Below are 18,850 nucleotides of genomic sequence, written 5' to 3' on the forward strand. Positions count from 1 at the left end.
GAAAGAAAGAAAGAAAGAAAGAAAGAAAGAAAGAAAGAAAGAAAGAAGGAAGGAAGAAAAACGTAGGCCTGGGGTTGAGTGCTGGCCTCAACTGGAACACACATGTACAGACAACCACACCTGTACATGCAGTCACACATAACAGCAAATAAAAGTATACACACACTTGGGCAAATACACCTATACACACTTACACTTAAACACACACACGTACACAGCACACATACAAACCAATAAAGCACACACAACCTCACTAGACACAATAAAGTCGCACAGGGCACCACTCCACAGCTCCTCTCGACACACCCACAGAAACCCAGGCCACAGCATAACATCTGCTGCTGGACGTCCTCACAATCGCTCTTCATGAGGTCATAACAGAACCCGCCCTGACGCGGCTGAGAAGAACTCAAAGGCTCTGGCTCAGGTGTGCTGTGGAGACTGACTTTAGGCTTTTAGCAGTCAAAGCCTGTAGGATGAGTTGATGTCCTTAGGTTGGTGGTTTGAAACTTTGCTGTGCCTCCTGCTTTAAAGTCCTCATGTCCATACTCACCATGTCACCTTTTCTTTGAATTCCGACTGATTGGCCCAAGATGATGCTACAGCTTAACATATAAGAAAATGTTCTGTTTGTAAAATACAATACAGCAATTTATTGCCAGCTGTGGGGCTGGTCCTTATAATTTACCAGAAAGTAATTAGATGCTCATAAAAATCCTGGAATTCCAGAAGGAAACGGATCAATATATTCAATGCTGATTGAAATAAATGTATTCTCTGTCTTAGTCAGTGTCCTATTGCTGTGAATGGACACAATCGCCAAGGCAACTCTTATTTAAAAATAATAATAATAATAAGCATTTAATGGAGGCTGCCTCACCGTTTCACAGGTTTAGTCCATTATTATCATGGTGGAGGGCATAGTGGCATGCAGGCAGACATGGTGCTGGAGAAGGAGCTGACATCTGGGTCCTCAGCCAACAGGAAGAAAAAGTGACTGTTCCTGGCTCTGGCTTTTGAAAACTGGAGGCCTACCCTGAGTGACATACTTAAGGCCACAGCTCTTAATCCTTTCAAACAGTGCCACGTCCTGGTGACTAAGGGGCCTTCTTATTCAAACACCACATAACTCCTTGTCAAACACAACACAGGTGTGTGCTATGTGCAGGCCTCACTTTACACGCTGAGGTCCACAGGGGGAACAGGACACTGTGAGGGCCAGGTGCTCTGTGCACACTGTGACCTGAAGGAGCAGAGCAGATGAGCTGACACGGATGAAAGAGACTCTGAACCACAGTCAGGACCCAGGACCCAGGACCCAGTGTTATTCCTGAGCACCCAGTGCAGCCATAGCTAACTATTGACACCGAAAGGCTGGAGCCCTGGAAGGGCCTCTGCTTTCCAGAAGAGCTGTGTTCAGTCAAGTGTCTACTATTTTACATTTGAGGACTCTCTTTGGGGGTTTTGAACTCCCTGTAGAGGAGCTGCATGTCTGCAGACACTAAACCTGGGGGAAAGAGCCTCATCTTTGGAATTTATTGCCAGGCCTGAGAGCAGAAAAGCAAAGACCCAAAGCAAAGCCTGCCACCCCTGGCCACTGTGGCTCAGCCTCTGACTCTGAAGCTGAGCTCCAGGTGCCCTGGAGTCCTCGCTAGCCTGAGTCAGTGATCTCAAGCTCAAGTCCCTGCCTCCTTTATTTTAGCATCAATCACAGGGCAGTTTCAGGCCAGGGGAGCTGGGGACACCTTCTGGGCCTTGCTGCCTGCATGTGAGGGGGTTGTTGAGCCTCAGAGGAAGTAGTGACAGGCACTGGGCTGGAGCTGTCAAGTCACCCTTCACTCCCACCAAGATGCTCATGGGACAGGCAGCCTTTAGTTAACCCCCCCCCCACACACACACACATACATTTTCTAATCCCTCCAGCCCTGCAGGTTCTGCAACACATCCCTGCCTCACCACAGACAGTTGTATCACTTAAAGCAAAGGTAAAATGCTGTTCACCAGCTCCTCTGAAAGGTGTCCTTTGAGATGCCATGTGACATTGCAGAGACTGGAACAGAAAGAGACCTTCCTCCTCAGTCCTGGGACTCAGCCTGTTCTCAGTCCCCAGTTTAGTTCCCTTTTAGTTATTTATGAGCCAAAATTCACTGGCTGAGGGGTGCTGGGCAGTGTGGGAAGTAGGGAGGTAAGGGATAGGGGTGGAGGGGCTTGGAGGTGTTGAGAGAGAGACCCACCCAAGGCTTTGTCAGGAGCTCTGCAGAAAGGACAATGGGAGCCTCCTTTCGTGTCCTTGCCCAGAGGCAGACTTGGCAAGTTCTTTCTGGGACCGGGGAGAGGAGTTAAGGTTTTGATTCCTGGAAACTTGTCTTTTCTCCCCCAAGAGAATGGAGTTAGCAGCCCCAAGGCTGCTGTGTGTGCTCAGTCCCTGGCACTCTTGAGATATCTTGTGTTCCCTTTGCACATTGCTTGGTTAACCTCTTGATGACTTTACCCCATTTGCATGCTGGCTTTCCACTGACACTGTCCACCTTTCTCTGCAGGGAACAATATATAAGAAGTTTACTTCTAAAACTGTACTTCTTGAGACATAGCTTATGCAAGACCTCCCAATCCCAAACCTTTCCAACTCCTTATCTTCTAATCCCTTCTAATCCTTTGGGCCCTCCACTTAAAACCCTCTCACTGAGCAGGTCCTTCTATGCTATGATCCTTTAGTCTATGGTGGATACTACCATCCTGCACTCCTAGACCAAATCTTCATTATTCTGCCAGAGGAGGGAGATCTCACTCTCAGAATCATGGACAGTCAAACTGGGTCCAACGTGTCATCCTCTGAATGTCCTCATTCTCCTCTGGGTGTTCTTGCTTGGTGATACCTCTGGCAGATGGAGAGTGGAGTCTGAGACAATCATTCAGTGAGTAGCTCACCTATTACCAAAGAGCCCTGGGGACAAACCCTGACGGGTACCACGGATTTCATAACGAGGACTACGGAATCACTTTTTAAAAGTGGATAAAGGGTTTGTGGTGTTGAGAACCACATTCAGAACCTGGAACACCCTAGGCCAGCACTTTTTTATCGAGCCACACCCTACCCTGTCCCAGAGCTTTTGAGCACAGTGTAACATACCTCTGTAGGGAAGACAGAGTGGGTGGCTGCTCTTTGACTACAGTCCATAACACAGACACTCAAGGACACATTGCTTTGGACTGGTAAGCCTCTTGAAGGCTCACACTAACATATGGGACCTCAAAATAATCCAGGGAGGAGGTTTTTCTCCAGAATGTAACTAACTAAAGGAAATCACACCAATCACAAGCCTACAAGCTATACTAAAGCCTCAGGGAGAGATGGTTGGACTCCTTCCCACTCCCAGTCCCCAACCAGAGGCAGGTCCTGACTGAGAGAGAAGACTGACAAATTGGGGACAACAGCACAGGTCCTGTGTGTGCCCTCGCTGGCTTGCTAGGGTTTGCTATCATGCCTTAACACTTGTCGTGAAGGACCTATGAGTCCTAGCAGGACCCTGGAGGGCAGTTGACTTCTATTCATAGAGCTGAGAAGGACGGGAGCCACAGATACCCACCCTCTGTCCTCAAGGAGGACATGCATGTCATCCTGTGGGGAGTCGGGGTGAGACCCACATGGTGGTTGTAAACGGAGCACACTGAGAAAGGTGGGTATGTGAGGAAGGCGTAGACTAACAAAGCAGCCCCAAGAGTTACATGAGAGCCAGGCCTGCTCTAGTTTCACGCCTGATGCTGTGGAAAAGAGTCTGACAAAAAGCCAGTTAGGGAAGAAAGGATTCATTAGCTGACACGTCCAGGTTACTTGCGTTACTGTGGGGAAGTCAAGGCAGGAATTTAAAGCTCCACATGCCCAGTCAAGAGCGAAGAGAGACTAAATACACGGATCCCACTTCCTTGCTAGATCTCAGCTAGCTTTCTTCATTCTTACACCATCCACAACCTCCTGCCTTGGAAGTGGTGCTTCTGACGACCGGCTGGGCCTTCCCACAGCAATTGACAATCAAGGCAATGTCTTCAGGAGTGTTTATAGGCCATCAGATTTGATCCAAATAATTTTCTCCTCTGGCTATTCTAACTTGTATCAAGTTAAAAATTAAATGAGAACAATGCCCTTAACACTCAAGGCTCATGATGCTCCCAGGTTCCTCCGCCACAAGCAAACACAGCTTCAAGCCATCTCTGGGGCGGAGAGCAGCCTTCACCAACCCTGTTCTGCCCAGAACTGTGAGCCATGAAGCTTTGCCTCCTCAGGCATGGGTGCTTTGTTCTATTAGCCCAGATTGACTAAGACAATGGGAAAAAGAAGGTAAGGAAAGGATAAACTCATTGTTCACCACTGCCAAGGGCTGGCTCTGAGAGTTTCTTCAAAGTCTTCAGAGTAAGCATTTTCAGACTCCCAGGAAGAAATGCCACCGTCTGTCTTCTACGAATGTCCTATCATGGGTGGTGAGGGTGTGAGGAGTTGGATTCCCTGTGCAGCACTGCTGGGGATGTTAAAGTGAGTGATTCGGCTCCCTGGGGGGACAGAACAGAGCCCCCAAAACACTCAAAAAGAGGACTTGCCGTGTGACACAGAAATTCCACTCCCTACCTGTGAGCAGAGTCTACAGGAAAAGCACATCCCGGTTTTCATACAAGGTCATTTACAACAGTCCACAGGCAGGAGTGACCCAATCAGTGGATGCAAGAACGGACAAGCAAAACATTATTTTTATTGCAAAGAAATGGAAACTGACATATGCCAACTCTGAGGATACTGTGATGAGCAACATGCTCCCTTCGTGGGACACACACAGTAGTTCTCCAAGGTGAGAAGCATCTGGAGAGCTGGAGAGCAAGGAGAATGTGACTCAGGGAACCACTGAGGAAGGGTGGCCGTGTGTGTTCACTGAGCATGGAGTTTCTGTTTCTGGGATGAAGAGTGCGGAGCCTCTGAACTGACAGTCATGGTGAAAACGACATTTGATGTCATGAATGTTCACAGATGAAAGCCTCTGGGGGCCACATCACATATCCACAGCCCTCATCGAGCTCCAAGGCTTCACCAGCCCTACATCTTGGTCCCTTGGTTGCTGTACCTGGTTCGTCATCATTTGGCTTTGAAACGAATCAATACTTTTCAGAAACCCCTGCCTAGGGGATAACGCCGGCCACAACGGGCTGGATCTTCCACATCAAGACCATCCCCATCCCCACAGACATGCCCAGAGGTCAGTGTTAAATAGATCACTAGCGGAACTGAGCATGTCCGGATGCAGGGAAGCTTTCAGCAAACAGTCTTGTGATTGTGTCGTGTTCATTTCTATCAGCATCTCTCCAAAGGTTTTTCAAAGAGATCGTTTTAAGTTTGCCTGTGGAGTGAGACATTCAAAATGCATTCAACAACAAACAAAACCCAACCTGCTAAGTGGCTGGGCTCATTTGTTAACTTGGGCTAGCTAATATGTTCACTTCTCTGTGCATTTATTGAGCAGCCTCCCGTGTGTTGGGCTCTCGGAAAAACTGTAGGGGTAAGGAGTGAAGCTGGTGTGGTTGCAAGGGAAGAGTGGAGCCAAAGAGCAGAGTGGGTGTGGAATGTCGGGGGTGAGCCCCTGCTGTGTCCGTTAGCAGATGGAGATGGCATCCTGGTGACTTTCCACTGAAAAAATGTCCCTGCCTGAGACCAGGGGCAGGAGGGAGCTGAGAATATTCTAGAAAGATGTCAAACTGTAAAGGCCTGGCTGAGGCCCAGGGGAATTAAAAAGAGACCAACAGAAGCCATAAACAGCTATGGCGCTCTCTCCATAAAGATGAAAAAGGCATATTTAGTGCTGTGCTGCCTTTCCCAGAAATTTGAAAATCCAGCATAGTGGAGACCTGTTAGCTAGCTCAAGGAGAGACTGTGGTACTTCCTGTGAGACCCCAAAAAGACACAGCCACTATCACCAGCCACAGTGTTGCTTGTGACTGTACCAGCTTTCTGTTTGGGTCATTTCCTCACTCAGACATTTTGGGGGAGGTTAGTCTGAGAGGCACTTCCACACAAATGTGGCTGTGACTCAGAAAGATGTCCTCAGGGACAGCTGTCCCCACTGTAGGTGAGAGAAATCCTTTTCCCCAGTGTGAGAGATGTAGCCCGGCAGGATCACTCTAAAGAATGATTATCTGGACAAAGGGTATGAACAGAGAGTCTTTGGTTTAAATGAACCTTACCAGGTTCCCATCGCTGAACACCAGCTATGTCCTGGGTTCTGCCTGAGACAGAAAGGTGAAAAAACAATGTCCCCAAAGCCCACAGACTAGATGAGAAAGTCAACAAGGAAAACAGAAATAAGTGATGGTTAATGTCTACTGAATGATTGACATGACTGGCTCTGTGTGACAAATTTTAGAAGTCATTTAATGCCTGCAAGCATTCCTTGTAAATGTTACTTTCCTCATTTTGAAAGCAATTAGCTTGCTTGTCCCAGGTCACAGACCTAAGGGATGGAGCAAGGCGCTATCTCCGAGATCACCCTTAGCCATCAAACTATCAGCCCAGGCTACATATAAACGGGGACTTTGCCAACACTTGAGCCCTTGCCCATCTAATCCCTATTTGCCTAAGGCACTGGGATTTTCTCCTATGTGGTTGTGATGGCAGGAAATAGACCTTGAGTGCAGGGATGCTGTATTGAGGGTGTCCCAAAGACAGTGGAGCTTACTGATGTGCCATCAGGACAGAGGCAGACATTGGCTGAGGCAGCAAAGCTGGAGTGAGAGAAGAGCCCAAGGCGAGAAGTCAAGAAGTTGGGGGATGTGAATCAGGGAAGGCTGGGATCCTGGACCTCCCCACACCTGCCTAGCAAAACTGTTACACATATGGCTGCCACTGTAGATAAGAGGGGTGACTGTGCAGATGATGGCATCACACTCAGCATGCCTGTCGTACTGCAGCCACAGACTTAAGGTCCAAGAGCAGGAGACTGCTGGGATTCGTGCCATCAATAATGGCACAACACAGGAAATGCTTGTATTAAATGGAGAGTTTTCAAAGTGTTGTTGAGACTGCTCATGCATGAGGGAGCGAGAGGTGCTTTTCCTCAGCTGGAAGAAGGGATGCATCACAGAATGACCACCCAGCAGACTTTAGTCACATCCTGACCAGGCCACAGTTCTGTCTCAGGCCTGTTGCAATCTACTCTCTTAGGAAGAAATAAATCCTGGAAAATAAAAGGGCTGCTGAAGAGTATCTGTTCCCCTAGGACTCTGAGGCTGACAGGCCACCCTGGTCTAGGGGACTTTCCTACTCTTCTGTCCTGACAAGAAATCTACCAAGCAGGCAAGGAGCTCCATGAGTGGACATGATGCTGCCAGTGCCGTCAGCTGTGGCATTGTAGAATGCCATGGCCATTGCAAGAACGTCCAGATAGGCAGCAGGTGCCCCACAAGCATTCTGGAGATGCCTCTGCCTTACCTGCCTTTCTAGAAATGAGCTTGGAAACAGAGACAAAGCAGTGAGGAGAATGGCTTTCAAATCCTGCTCTCCAGCTGCCCCCATCCTGTGTGTTCCAGGAGTGAGGTGATACCACCAGTCCCAGCTCCCATGTCACCATCTGCCAGCCCTTATGGTCGCGCTGGCTTGCTTCAAGCACCATTTCAAATACAAGTATCTCTTTCCCCAGGGCCAAGATAAAGTTATGGTGTCTCTTTCAAAGCAGGGTAGAGAAAGTAAAACACGTTCAGACATTCAAAGCTGAGCAAGCCCTTCCAGGCCAGTTTTGAGACAATTACTGGATATTTCTCACACTGGAGGAGGTAGCTCGCTCAACTATCTGTGACACTCCATACAACCTATAAAAAATGAAGGAGAAATTGATAAAAACAGGAAGTGACCTGCAACCTCTTCAGAACCTGGAAGGCTTCTGGCTTCTACTGTTCTGAGCTCCACGCTGGGCAAGATGAAATCAGTTTTCACCCTGGAGAACTGAAGTCTTGGAGAGTGAACATGACCCAAGAGAATAGATGGTACCAGAATTCTCCCCCGCTGACATAGTCTGGTGGGTTCTTCCAGTGTGGACGTGCAGAAATGCTCAGTGCAGCTTGGCAACTCTATCTGGATGGCCACTGCCATGGAGGCAGGCTCTGTCAGGGTGATTCAGATCAACCACTGTAGTGTAAAGTAGCAGGGAGAAATCCAGGTGAGGCCAGCGGGCCACCTCAGGGACTGAGTTTGTGTCTGGAGCCCTGTAGTGCAATTTCTCTCTTCTCCCAGAGACTACTGGGTTATTGCTTAGATTCAACGTGCTTCCCAAAGAAAAGGGAGCTGAAGATTTCAGTAGTCATCAGGAATAGGAGTCCCTGAAGTTGGAGCTAGCTGGCTCTGCTGTCTTCCTCCTGCCTCGAAGGCTTTTGAGCACCTTCCGGTATGAGTAGGTGAAGGCTGGATTGGAGAAGCAGTAAATGGCCGGGCTCAGTGCACCGTGCAGGCAGGTGAGGCCGCCGGTGATGTCAGAGGCCTGCACTATGACATGCTGGACACTGCAGCTCTCAAATTCTCGAAACACATGCTCCAGAACTCTGGTCAGGACACTAGGCAGGAAGCACAGCCCAAACAGAAGCAGTACCATGGCAACCAGTGCCCTGGCCCTCCGAATCCTGGGCTGCTTGTCAGACTCCCGAAGTCTTTTTTGGAGGGTCCTGATGATCCCAGTGTTGCAGAAGAAGATGAGGCCGAAGGGAAGCAGGAACTGAAGGAAGAAGAGCACCTCCTGCCAGGTGGCACTGGCCTCGATCTCTCTCGTGGGGTAGAAGCTGGGACCCTCAGTGGAATTCTGGGTAGTCTTGTGAGTGAGCGGGTTTTGGGGAGTGAGAGCAACCATCAGAAGCCAGATGAGGCTGGAGATGACCCTGGCTGCCCTTGGAGACAGCAAGTTAACTCTGAGCCTCGGATGGACCACACGAAGGTACCGGTCTAGAGCCACTGTCGTCAGGAAGGCTACCCCCACACCCCGGCTGAAAGCCAGCAGAAAGACCAGGACTTGGCAGAGCGTGTGGCCGAGTTTCCAGGTCTTGCCCTTCAGATAGAAGACAGCAAAGAGTGGCAGACAGGTTGCCAGCAGCAGGTCGGCCACCACCAAGTTGAACAGGTAGACAGCATACGGCTTCCACACTTTGAGACGGTTAAAGAGGGTCCAAAGGGCGACAGCATTGCCAGTAAGACTCAGGACACACTCCATCGTCAGCATGATTCCCACAGCTGTGTCCACCACAGGGCTGGCAGCTGAGCAGTTGGGGTACGCCATGGGCCTCAGCCACACTGACCTGAAGCAAGGACAGAAAGGCAAGGAGGCCTCACTATGCTCTTTCCCCTGAGAGGAAAAAAAAAAGCCCTTTCCTGCTACAAAGCGGACAAGTTCTGCATTTATTCAGTGAGAGCATAATACTGAAACAGTACCAGAATCTGGTCCAAGGTGTCAGCAAAATTTGTTTGGGGAAAGAGGATGAAACCGGGAAAGGCCCCAAGTTTTGCCTTGTTTCATTTGTCCCTGAGAAAGAGGAAATTGTGTTTCATTTCACATCAGCAGCTTCAAAGCCAGGGCCACAATGTTCTCAGAATGTTCAGTGAGCAGAGCTTTGTCCTAGCTGCTGAAGAAAGAAGTAGAAATGGTTTAGGACATTAGGAATCTGCACCTTTGAACACTTAAAACAATGATTGGAACAAGCAGACGGTTGTGTAGTGTGAATGACTTTCACAGGGGAGATTTGAGGCTTCCTTTCTTAGCTGATGACATTGGTAAGAACCCCTGAGCATGGCTAAATTTTATACATGAGATCAGAGCTGGTTGCCGCACTCATTTGAAAGAGTGTATCATAATTTCTGGCTATTGAAAGTTGAACTTTTTCATTTATTCTTTCATCATTCAGTCAAAAGTGTGTGTGTGTGTGAGAGAGAGAGAGAGAGAGTGAGAGAGACAGAGACAGAGACAGAGAGACAGAGAGAGCACGCTTCCTGCTACGACCCTATCCTGACCCTCACACTACCTGGATGGGACCTAGAACTCTGGGAGTTGGGCCCTGCAAGCAAGGCAGAATCCTCCTATCCATTAATTCACCCTGTCCCTGTCTGCAGCGCTGTGTGAAGCCATGTCCCTTTGTCTGGAGCCATGTTGGGGAGTGACTCGAGCATGTGAGCTGTAAGGATGCACCATGGTCAGGAGTTGTGGAGACGGGAGTATAGAAAGTGACAGAGGATGCCTATCTGAACAGCTGGACCACTAAGGCCCCTTGATGGGGAAAATGTAGGCATTTGAAGGCTACAAGACAATGTGCAGATGGGGAGGTGTGTTGATAGAAACTAAACACGTAGGGCATTTCTTAGATTGTGAAATTCCTGTACTTATTCTTTGGGGAGGATAAACAGCAGCATTTTTTAAAGAAGATACACAAATGTGAAAACTCCTACCTGGAGGCCCAACTTCAGAGACCCTCATCACCACCGTACAGGAAGTAGTATGACAGTCTTTCCTCCTTTCCTCCCTCCCTCCCTCCCTCCATTACTCTTAGGGACCTATGGTCAATCCAGGAAACTCAAATTCTCCCAATGAATTCCTAGAGCCCCTGTTGTGTATGGTGACTCCTTCCCAAGTCCTAGGCATTAGGACATGGACATCGTGGGAGCCATTATATTTCTTGCCACATTGGCATCTTCAAGCATGATCTCATTGTGATTTGGGGAAGTCTCGTGGACTTAGATCTTTTGTCTCCTAAAGGGCCACTGCCCGCCAGAGTGGACCTGAGCAGGAGTGTTACCTGCAGACCAGAGCGAACGCTCCGGCTCTTACTTGGACAGCTCATCACAAAGAGATGGGTGATTTTGGATGCTGAAACCCACCATATGAAGTTTTAACTTGAATGTTTATAATTACTTTTTTTTTATTACGAAGCCAATATGCTCAGTTACAGGAAGTGTGGAAAGAAGTAAAGTAACATAGGAAAATACTCGTGTGTAATCTCACCGTCTAGAAACGCTGCTTGCTTAGAGTCTGCTCCTGGTTTCATCGCAACAAACACATCGACATTGGTGTACACAGTTTGCTATACCTATTTCTCATGCCACTGAGGTTTTGTTAAATAATGAGGATACTGAAAAATAACTTGACCAGCACATTGCAGTGAGCGGCTTGGTCAGTCACGCGCTTCTAGCAGCTGCAAAGTAAAGAATTCTAGAAACTACTGCATCAAAGGCTCGTGGGGGCTTTGCATGAATACAGTGTTAATGTTTGTCTTTAATAGGTCTTATTTTAAAATAAATGTAAAGTTGACAAAGAGCATTTCACAGTCTTTTTATCTTATTGGTGAACTTGCTAACCCAGGAATTGAAGAAAGCAAGATCTTGGTGAGAATTTGTCAAGGAACACATTATTGTAGATTCTGGGATTACAGGAGGTTACATCCACCCATACAAGCAACTGGGCACTGGCCTTTCATCTGGCCCTGCCCTTGTAGTGTGTCCTGGTCAGACCAGCAGGGGCTGGTCAGATTCTATACAAGGTGAAGCTGTCACTTTGTCAGCAGCCTCTAGAGATGAAATATGACAAGGCTGTCTTTAACTCTTGTTAATTTACCATCTAAGAGGGTGATCTCTCTCAGACTCTGCTGCTCTCTACCTCAAGACCCTTAGGTCAAGGGATTCGGGAATCTCCCTGGTTTGCCTGCTTCTTATGCTCACAATCATGCATGCCTCATGGCTTCCCTGAGCTACACTTTTTAGTAGTCAGTCTCACATGGCCGACGAGCCTGTTCCCATTGCCAGTGGGAGGAAACTAGGGGCTGGAGAATGAGAGCAGTTTCTACAGGGAACTTCATTTTATCAGTGGGATGTTCATTTCAATTTAATTCCTTTTAATCATGCAAAGACAGAAGCCAACTCGTTTAAGTCTTGTGTCTGGGTTCAGGGAGAAAGATACTCTGAGTGATGCTCAGAAGGAAGGAGATGAGATCTTCAGGATGCCTCTCCCTATGGCCGTGAGAACTTCACAGACAGCAAGAGAGAAGAGAAACTGATGTAGGATTTGTGGGATCTTCAATTGAGACTGCCTGTGGGTGTGAAAGGCAACATACAGTTACAAAACTGACCCAGGCTGGGATACCTTAGCCTGGCCACAGAACAATAGGTTTTCTCTGGCATAATTGGTGGGTGTGATATGTTTATCAAGTCATTCTGGCACTTTGCTGATATGATTTCTGAAATGTTTTTCTCAGCGATTGTCTTAATTACTGAAAAGATACCATGGCCAAGTCAACTTATAGAAGAAAGGGTTTATTTGGAGGTTCCAGTTCCAGAGAGTTCATGATAGTCATGGTTAGGAACACGGCAACAAGCTTTGCTGGGCACGTACATAAAATCCACATGCAGGAGGCAGAGAGAGAGTTAACTAGGAATGGTGTGGGCTTTTCAAACTTCAAAGCCTTTCCTTACACACTGCCCCCAACAGGGCCACACCTCTTAATCCTTCCCAAGTAGTTCTACTGAGGGCCAAACAGTCTCATTCATACCACCACAGTGATCCTCAAAGGCCACAGAGGATCTTTGAGAATCATAGCCTCCTGGAGTTCAGTAAGGTCTTAGGAACTAACATTTACAGATGAAGGAGCTGCACCCCAAGGACTTAAGACTTTGATCCTAACCATCTGCCCTAGGTTGATGTATTTTCCATCCCTGCACATTTCCGAAATTCTCAGCTGCAGCCAGTGCTGTTGACAATACATGTACTGCAAAGTGCTACTCAGAGCCTGCTGTGTCTTTCTCCCAGTGTGCAGTTTCTTGTGGGCAGACCCAGCCTTGGCCTCATTTTGATCTACTACTGACTTGCCTGCAAATGTGTTGGTCTTCAGAAGCACCTTATCCTCTGTGCTAGGGATCCTCAGTTCTGAGCCATGTTTTCCAGTGTCTCCTACATTCATCATTTGCTCAATAGCTGTTGAACCAGTGTGTCTGAGAGGGCAGTCACCAGCATCCCTGACGTCTCCCATTCTCAGCACCTCTGTTCCAGCTAGCTTGTTCTAAGCTGTATGACTTATGAAAACCCTCAGGAGTCATCCAGAAACATTAAGGACCAGAAAGGTAGGCTCAGAAAGTTTATGCCCACTGGACGTGGTTCTACTCTAGAGGGAAGGCCAGGAGGATAAGGAATTCAAGACCAGCCTTTGCTATCTAGTGAGGTGAGACTAGCCTGAGCTATGTGAGTCCATTTCAACAAAATAAAACAGAAAACAAGACGGAAAGGAAGGAGGAAAGGATGGGGGGGTAGAAGAGGACGGGAAAAAAACCAAATTGACACAATATAGGGGCTCCAAACAATACACTTTCTCCCTACTGCTCTGTAGGTCGGAAGTGTAACATGGCTGTCACCTGCTAGAGTCCAGAGGTTGGCAGGTTCATGTGTTTCTGGAGACTCAGGGACAAATCTTTCCTTTCCCTGCTGTTGGAGACACCTCTGCTCCTTGCCTTGTGGCTGTTCCCCACTATCACGCAAATGTACTCATTGTTTTTTCCATTGTTCTTCTCTCTGACACAAGCACACCAGTGACACAAGCACAACTTGTTGTCTTTAACCTAAGCCTTCTCCGTCATAAGATCGTGGCCACCTACTCAGAAAGTTCTCTTTTCGAGGTGATATAGATCAGGTATCAGGGTGTGGGCCTCTCTGGAGCCCACTGTTCCTTCTGCCGCAAATGCCTTTCACATACTATGTAAAAAGCAGTGGCTTGGAGCCAAACATGATGACACGTGTAACATTTGGGAAGTTGAGGCAGGAAAGTGACCATGAGTTTCAGTTGTGTGGTAAATTTCAGACCAGCCTAGGGTACAGTGTCAGACCCTGTATCTAAAAATAACAAAAACAAAACCAAAACCAAACAAATAAACAAACGAAAAACAGGGAACCTAGCAAACGTATCTGATACCTTCCTCTCACATGACAGGCTCCTGTGCTCTGTCCTGATCGGCTGTGCTTCCACCTTCCTCTCTCATCTATCCAAATGCTCCTTTCAGAATCATCTTTCACTATCCACTGGTTTCATAATGATAAAATTGCATCTGACCCCATTGCTTCCTCTATCAAGTCTCAGATCAAGTGTCTAAATGCGACAGGGATGGCCTCTAAGGCCACTGTTTTGTGTGGTCTGAAGGACAAAGTGCAACAGCTGCGCTTCTGAATGAATGAGTTTACTACGCGTACAGCAAGCAAGAGTGAAATAATAAAGAGAAATCGTGAGAAGCAGATAGTGAAAAGGTCATCATCATCATCGAAGCTGGCTGTTCACAGTATCCAGCAGAAGTGACTGGGGCAGCCTACCTGAAAGAGAAAGCAAAAGCTGCATCATCCAATTGGGCGCCAGGATGCCCAGCAGAAACCAGCCCAGGAAGCTGAGGGAGTCCAAAGTTTCTGATGGGCTCTCTGTGTCTGAGCTGTCCATGGCTGGCCTTCCGCCTTTCCCACTGACTTCTGCCTTTCCCACTGTAGACATATTATAGCGTGGGGTAAACAATCGTAACCCCTGTTGGAAGTGGTCGCCCTCATAGGTGTTTTCGGGAACTCGATGCCTTTACTCTTGGGCTGTTTTGTTGCTCTCCTCCCATCCTGTCTCAGTTTCAGGAGTCCCTCTCTGGACAAGAGGGTGGGGAAGGCTCTTTGAGACAAACATGCTTGGGTCTGGAACGGGGGTGGGGCATGCAACCTCAATCCCAGAGTCCACTTTTAACAAGCTTAACCACATGCCACCAAATCGTCATCACAGGACAATTTACCAAGAAAGTGTGCATTACATGGTGGCTCTACGGTTTAGTCTTATTTCCAGATTCCAGAATCTTATTTAGATTCTAGAAATCTAAATTTCTAGATTTCTTTCTCTGGGATGGTCTCCTGGAACAGCCACTGGTTACTCCTGGCCTTTTTGCCTCTCTGTGTGCCTTCACCTCTCTGCTAGAGCAGATGCTTCCTTTCCTCCCGCCCTCCTTGCTGGAGCATGCTGCTTTGTGTGACTGTAGAACTGGGCTCAGTGCATCTCAGACTCTGCCCCTCTGGTTGCATCTTATGTCCTCTGAGGCCATGGCTGAGTCTCTCATGAGACTTCTCTCATCATGAGCTAAGCCAGTAACCATTTCCTATTTCAAGAATTTTTTTAAAATAACAAAAAAGCAGAACAAAAGCCCATGACAGAGTTATTTCCATCCCAATGACTCATAGAATCATAATTTTGTGGAGTTTCAGGACGAATGTCAGAAACCTCAACCTCATGTCTGTCTCTTGCGCAAAATAGGAACAGAGTTCACCTGCAGTTAGCTTGTCATTAAACCTTTCCTCAAAGAAGCTTAACCTGCGGTGTTCTGTGTCTGATATTTCGCATCAAGGAAAGAGACAAAGTCTGTTGCAAAGTGTTCAGGGTTCCCACTGCCCTTTATGCGTGGTATCACCTTAGCTGCATCCTGGACATTAGCCAGCTCTGCGCTGGCTCCTGGTTGCCCTCCCGCTTCAGGCAATCTCTGTGCAATGGTGGAATGGTTCTGCTCGGTGGACATCTTCATCCTGCACTGCTCATGTGCCCACGGGGACCGGAGGAAATACACTTGGGTGACTTACTAATTTTCAGACTTTATTAAACGGGTTGTTTGTTAAATGATAAAGTACATTTTGACCAACAAAAGAAGCCAGGCAAAATGGAAATGGACACAATCACTTGGCACTAGAATCCAAGCTATATGTCCACAGAAGAGCTGGGAGGGGACTGAGCTCCAGAGCCCATGGTGTCACCCTGTTGTCAGGACCACGTGTATTCACCTTGGTGTTTAGATTCTCCTCAAGAAACTGTACATACTGTCATTGTCTAGGGTCTGGAGACTTTCTGGGTTTGCCCTCAGTGGCCTTCCAGCATTGAGACCAGAAGTCAACGTTGGTTTGAAGTAGCCCTCTGGGTCACATAGGAACGAGATACTTTAGGCCAGGACAGTGTAAGCCTGTGTCTCCTCTTCTCCTCTTCTTTTAGTCCTTTGGATCCTCTTGCAAAAACAAGCAGGCATGGAGAGAGTTATTCATCATGCCAGCCGCTCTAGACATCTCTCTGCTCATAGGACAATCACCATGAATGGCTGGGCACACCTGTGAAAGACTTTCTGTAATTAAATCATGTGAATTAGGAAGACCCATTTCTAATTCAGATCTTCAGGATGTGAAGATCCAGCTTTAATCCGGACCATACCTTATTCTGCCATCCTATATAAAGGATTTGGAAGAAGGAAGCTTTCCCTCTTTGCCTGCTTGTTCTTGATCTTGATACCAGTCCATTCCTTCACTGGCATTAAAGCCTACTTCGGGATTCCAGTGTACAATGAAGATTAGCTGAGACATCCAGCCTCATGGACTGAACAACTATTGCACTCTTGGAACTTCCATTGGTTATAATAGACAGCTTTTATTAGACTAGCTGGACCACAACTTATAGCCATTCTAATAAATTCCCCAATATATATATTGCTGTCCCCTTACCAGAAAACTCTGGGACTGACTTCTGCTCTCAGAGGGTGGCTAAGAGACATGCAGTCACCTCTTCTGTGCATGCAAAAGCAGGAGCAGCCGAGAGATGAGTCTGGAGTGCAGAAAAGGCGCTCAGTACTGCCTCACTCAAGACGTCATTGCTTTCTGCCTTTCCCATGCCATAGCCCATCCAACTAAACAATGTCCCAAGCAGGTCCAGGCTGACTGATACCAGAGCAGGCACTGCGGAAGGGCTCCTGCAGATGTTTGTCATCAGAATGGGCAGGAGGCAGGGCAGTGTAGCCCTTCCAACACTTACTCTTGGCCACCCTCCACCGAGCCTCCTCAGGTCTGAAGCTCCACTCTCTCTTCAGCTGTGAGCTTGGATAGCTCTGCAGACACACTCACAGGCAGCCATGTGAGGGACTCCTTCCCAGGCAGTGGATTTATCCAATAGATATATTCAAAGTCACAGGTGCTTGGCCTCTCCTGTCTAACAACTGGTCCAAGTAGAACGTGATGATAGAAAGAGAGCAAGAGGCATTTCAAGGCCTCCCAGGAGTAGCATTATTGATCCCAACACAGCTAGACCTTTCTACGTCCCCAGGAGCAGTGTGACCAAGGGTCCCCAGGTGAAGAATGACACACGCTTGCAAAAAAAAAATGTTTCCTCTATTTGCCTTTAAATATTTAGCCACTCCAAATACTGTGCCGTGGAGATGAAGTGATGGCCAGGGCTTAAGGCTGTACACCAACTCTTTCACTGCTTCTCATCCTTTCCCCAAATCACAAAACCCAGAGGGACAAGTTAGTAGAAGCATTTTGTAGGATGACAAACTTTTGCCTCGTGTCTTCTGTTTAATCTTGTAGAGATCACATTCTCCTTTCGAACATCTCTAGGCAGTTTGCTTTTATTTTAGAGAAATTTTATAGTTTTTCAGGAATGCGTGTTGAAAGAATTGAGTTTTTACTGTTGCAGTCAACTGGGTAGAGAATCTGGTTCTCTGTGTGGATAGACATGAGCTTACTCTAGCTGAATCATGGGTATTTTTGGTAATTATCATTTAGCCTTTATAAAATCCTGAGGCTGCATGAGATGGCGTGGCCCTTTAAGACAGAGAGTCGGTTTAGAATGGACAGGATTTCTGGAGTTCTTGAGCTACCTGTGTGGAGGGCACAGAGCTGTTGGGATATGGCCTAGATGAGTAATGTCCTGGCAGACGCCACCATCTTAGGCTAGGTGAAGTGACCCAGGATGGCTGGGGGGATGCAGAGGGAGGTACTCCCCGGTAAGAGGGGCTTAGGAGCCATTGTTGGGGAATGAGGAGTCCCCTTCTGAGAAGCAGGAAACCATGGGGCCTGGGGCCAGCTGAGGGCACGGTGGGTTGAGTAGCCCTGCTATACATGCCTTTGTCTGTCTCTCACTAGGAAACACATTGTCTCCAGCCAGATTCCCTGTCACTATGGCTAAGCTTCTCATTCTTGTTTATATACAGCCTAGGTTTATGAACACATGTGTTTATGTGTAGACACAGGAACTGTGTTGTTGTAGTTGTGATTTGGAGTCAGGACATTCCCAAAGGCTCTGCCTAGAAATCCCTGCCACTCACCAGTACTCAATCCTCCCCCCACCAAACTTGCCACTGGCCGCCAAGCCACCATTGGAAAGGGTGTGGGAATTAGCTGTACTGAGACCTTAGTGGTGGGAGGGAGCTGATTTGGTTGCTGGTGTCATATAATGCCACCTGTGCTATCCTATGGAAGGCTGCTCCTCAATTTTTCTCTCTGCTCAGCTGTCTCCTGTTGGACTCTTCTCCTGTGGCCCCAACTCTCAGGTCTGATAAACCCCCACTTCTGTGTCATCGTTTTAGGCTATGGAGTTGTAGGGTGGAGACAAGGGGTTTGTCCTGGTGAGAGATAGTCAAAGGCATCCACAGCAGATGTCTATGAAGGACTAAGACTTCCCGGGTGCCCTCTCAAGGCCCTGCTCACCTCAAGGTCATGCTGGCAGTACTCATGTGATCAGGTACCATGCTGACTCTGAATCAAAGCATTTCCTACCCACCTCTGGGGACACACCACTTGTAAGTGGCTGGGTCCTTTCCATTCTGCGATTTCCAGATCTCCAGATGTGGGAACCTTTTCTTGGTCAGCTCCAGGTGGAGACTGTTCCCAGGCAGTAGGGTGGGGGGCACTCAGTGAAGCGTGGTTGGGCGTTCTCCATCCTATGTGGGAGGATTGGCAGGCCATCGGCTAAAAATGGGAGAGGCAGAGGTGGGCTGCAGCAAGAAATCCCCATGACCCTTCTCCTTTACAACCAGAATGCT

The 18,850-nt window shown here is 47.9% G+C and overlaps 1 protein-coding gene across 1 annotated transcript; it reads right to left on the reverse strand.

Annotated features, from left to right (window-relative positions):
* Positions 1 to 4,755: 4,755 nt before the first annotated feature.
* Positions 4,756 to 9,293, reverse strand: Gpr31 (G protein-coupled receptor 31). Its single transcript, XM_055615861.1, has one exon. It carries the CDS (start codon positions 9,291 to 9,293, stop codon positions 8,334 to 8,336), a length of 960 nt encoding a protein of 319 aa, XP_055471836.1. The 3' UTR covers positions 4,756 to 8,333.
* Between the last annotated feature and the right edge of the window lie 9,557 nt (positions 9,294 to 18,850).

The sequence above is a fragment of the Psammomys obesus genome, unplaced genomic scaffold, assembly GCF_907164565.1.
Source record: "Psammomys obesus unplaced genomic scaffold, mPsaObe1.curated_primary_1811, whole genome shotgun sequence".
NCBI classification, from domain to species: Eukaryota; Metazoa; Chordata; class Mammalia; order Rodentia; family Muridae; genus Psammomys; species Psammomys obesus.

What these genes read in the sequence shown, in the direction of transcription:
- Gpr31 (XM_055615861.1), bottom strand. Translation starts at nt 9,293, where the DNA reads ATGGCGTACCCCAACTGCTCAGCTGCCAGCCCTGTGGTGGACACAGCT.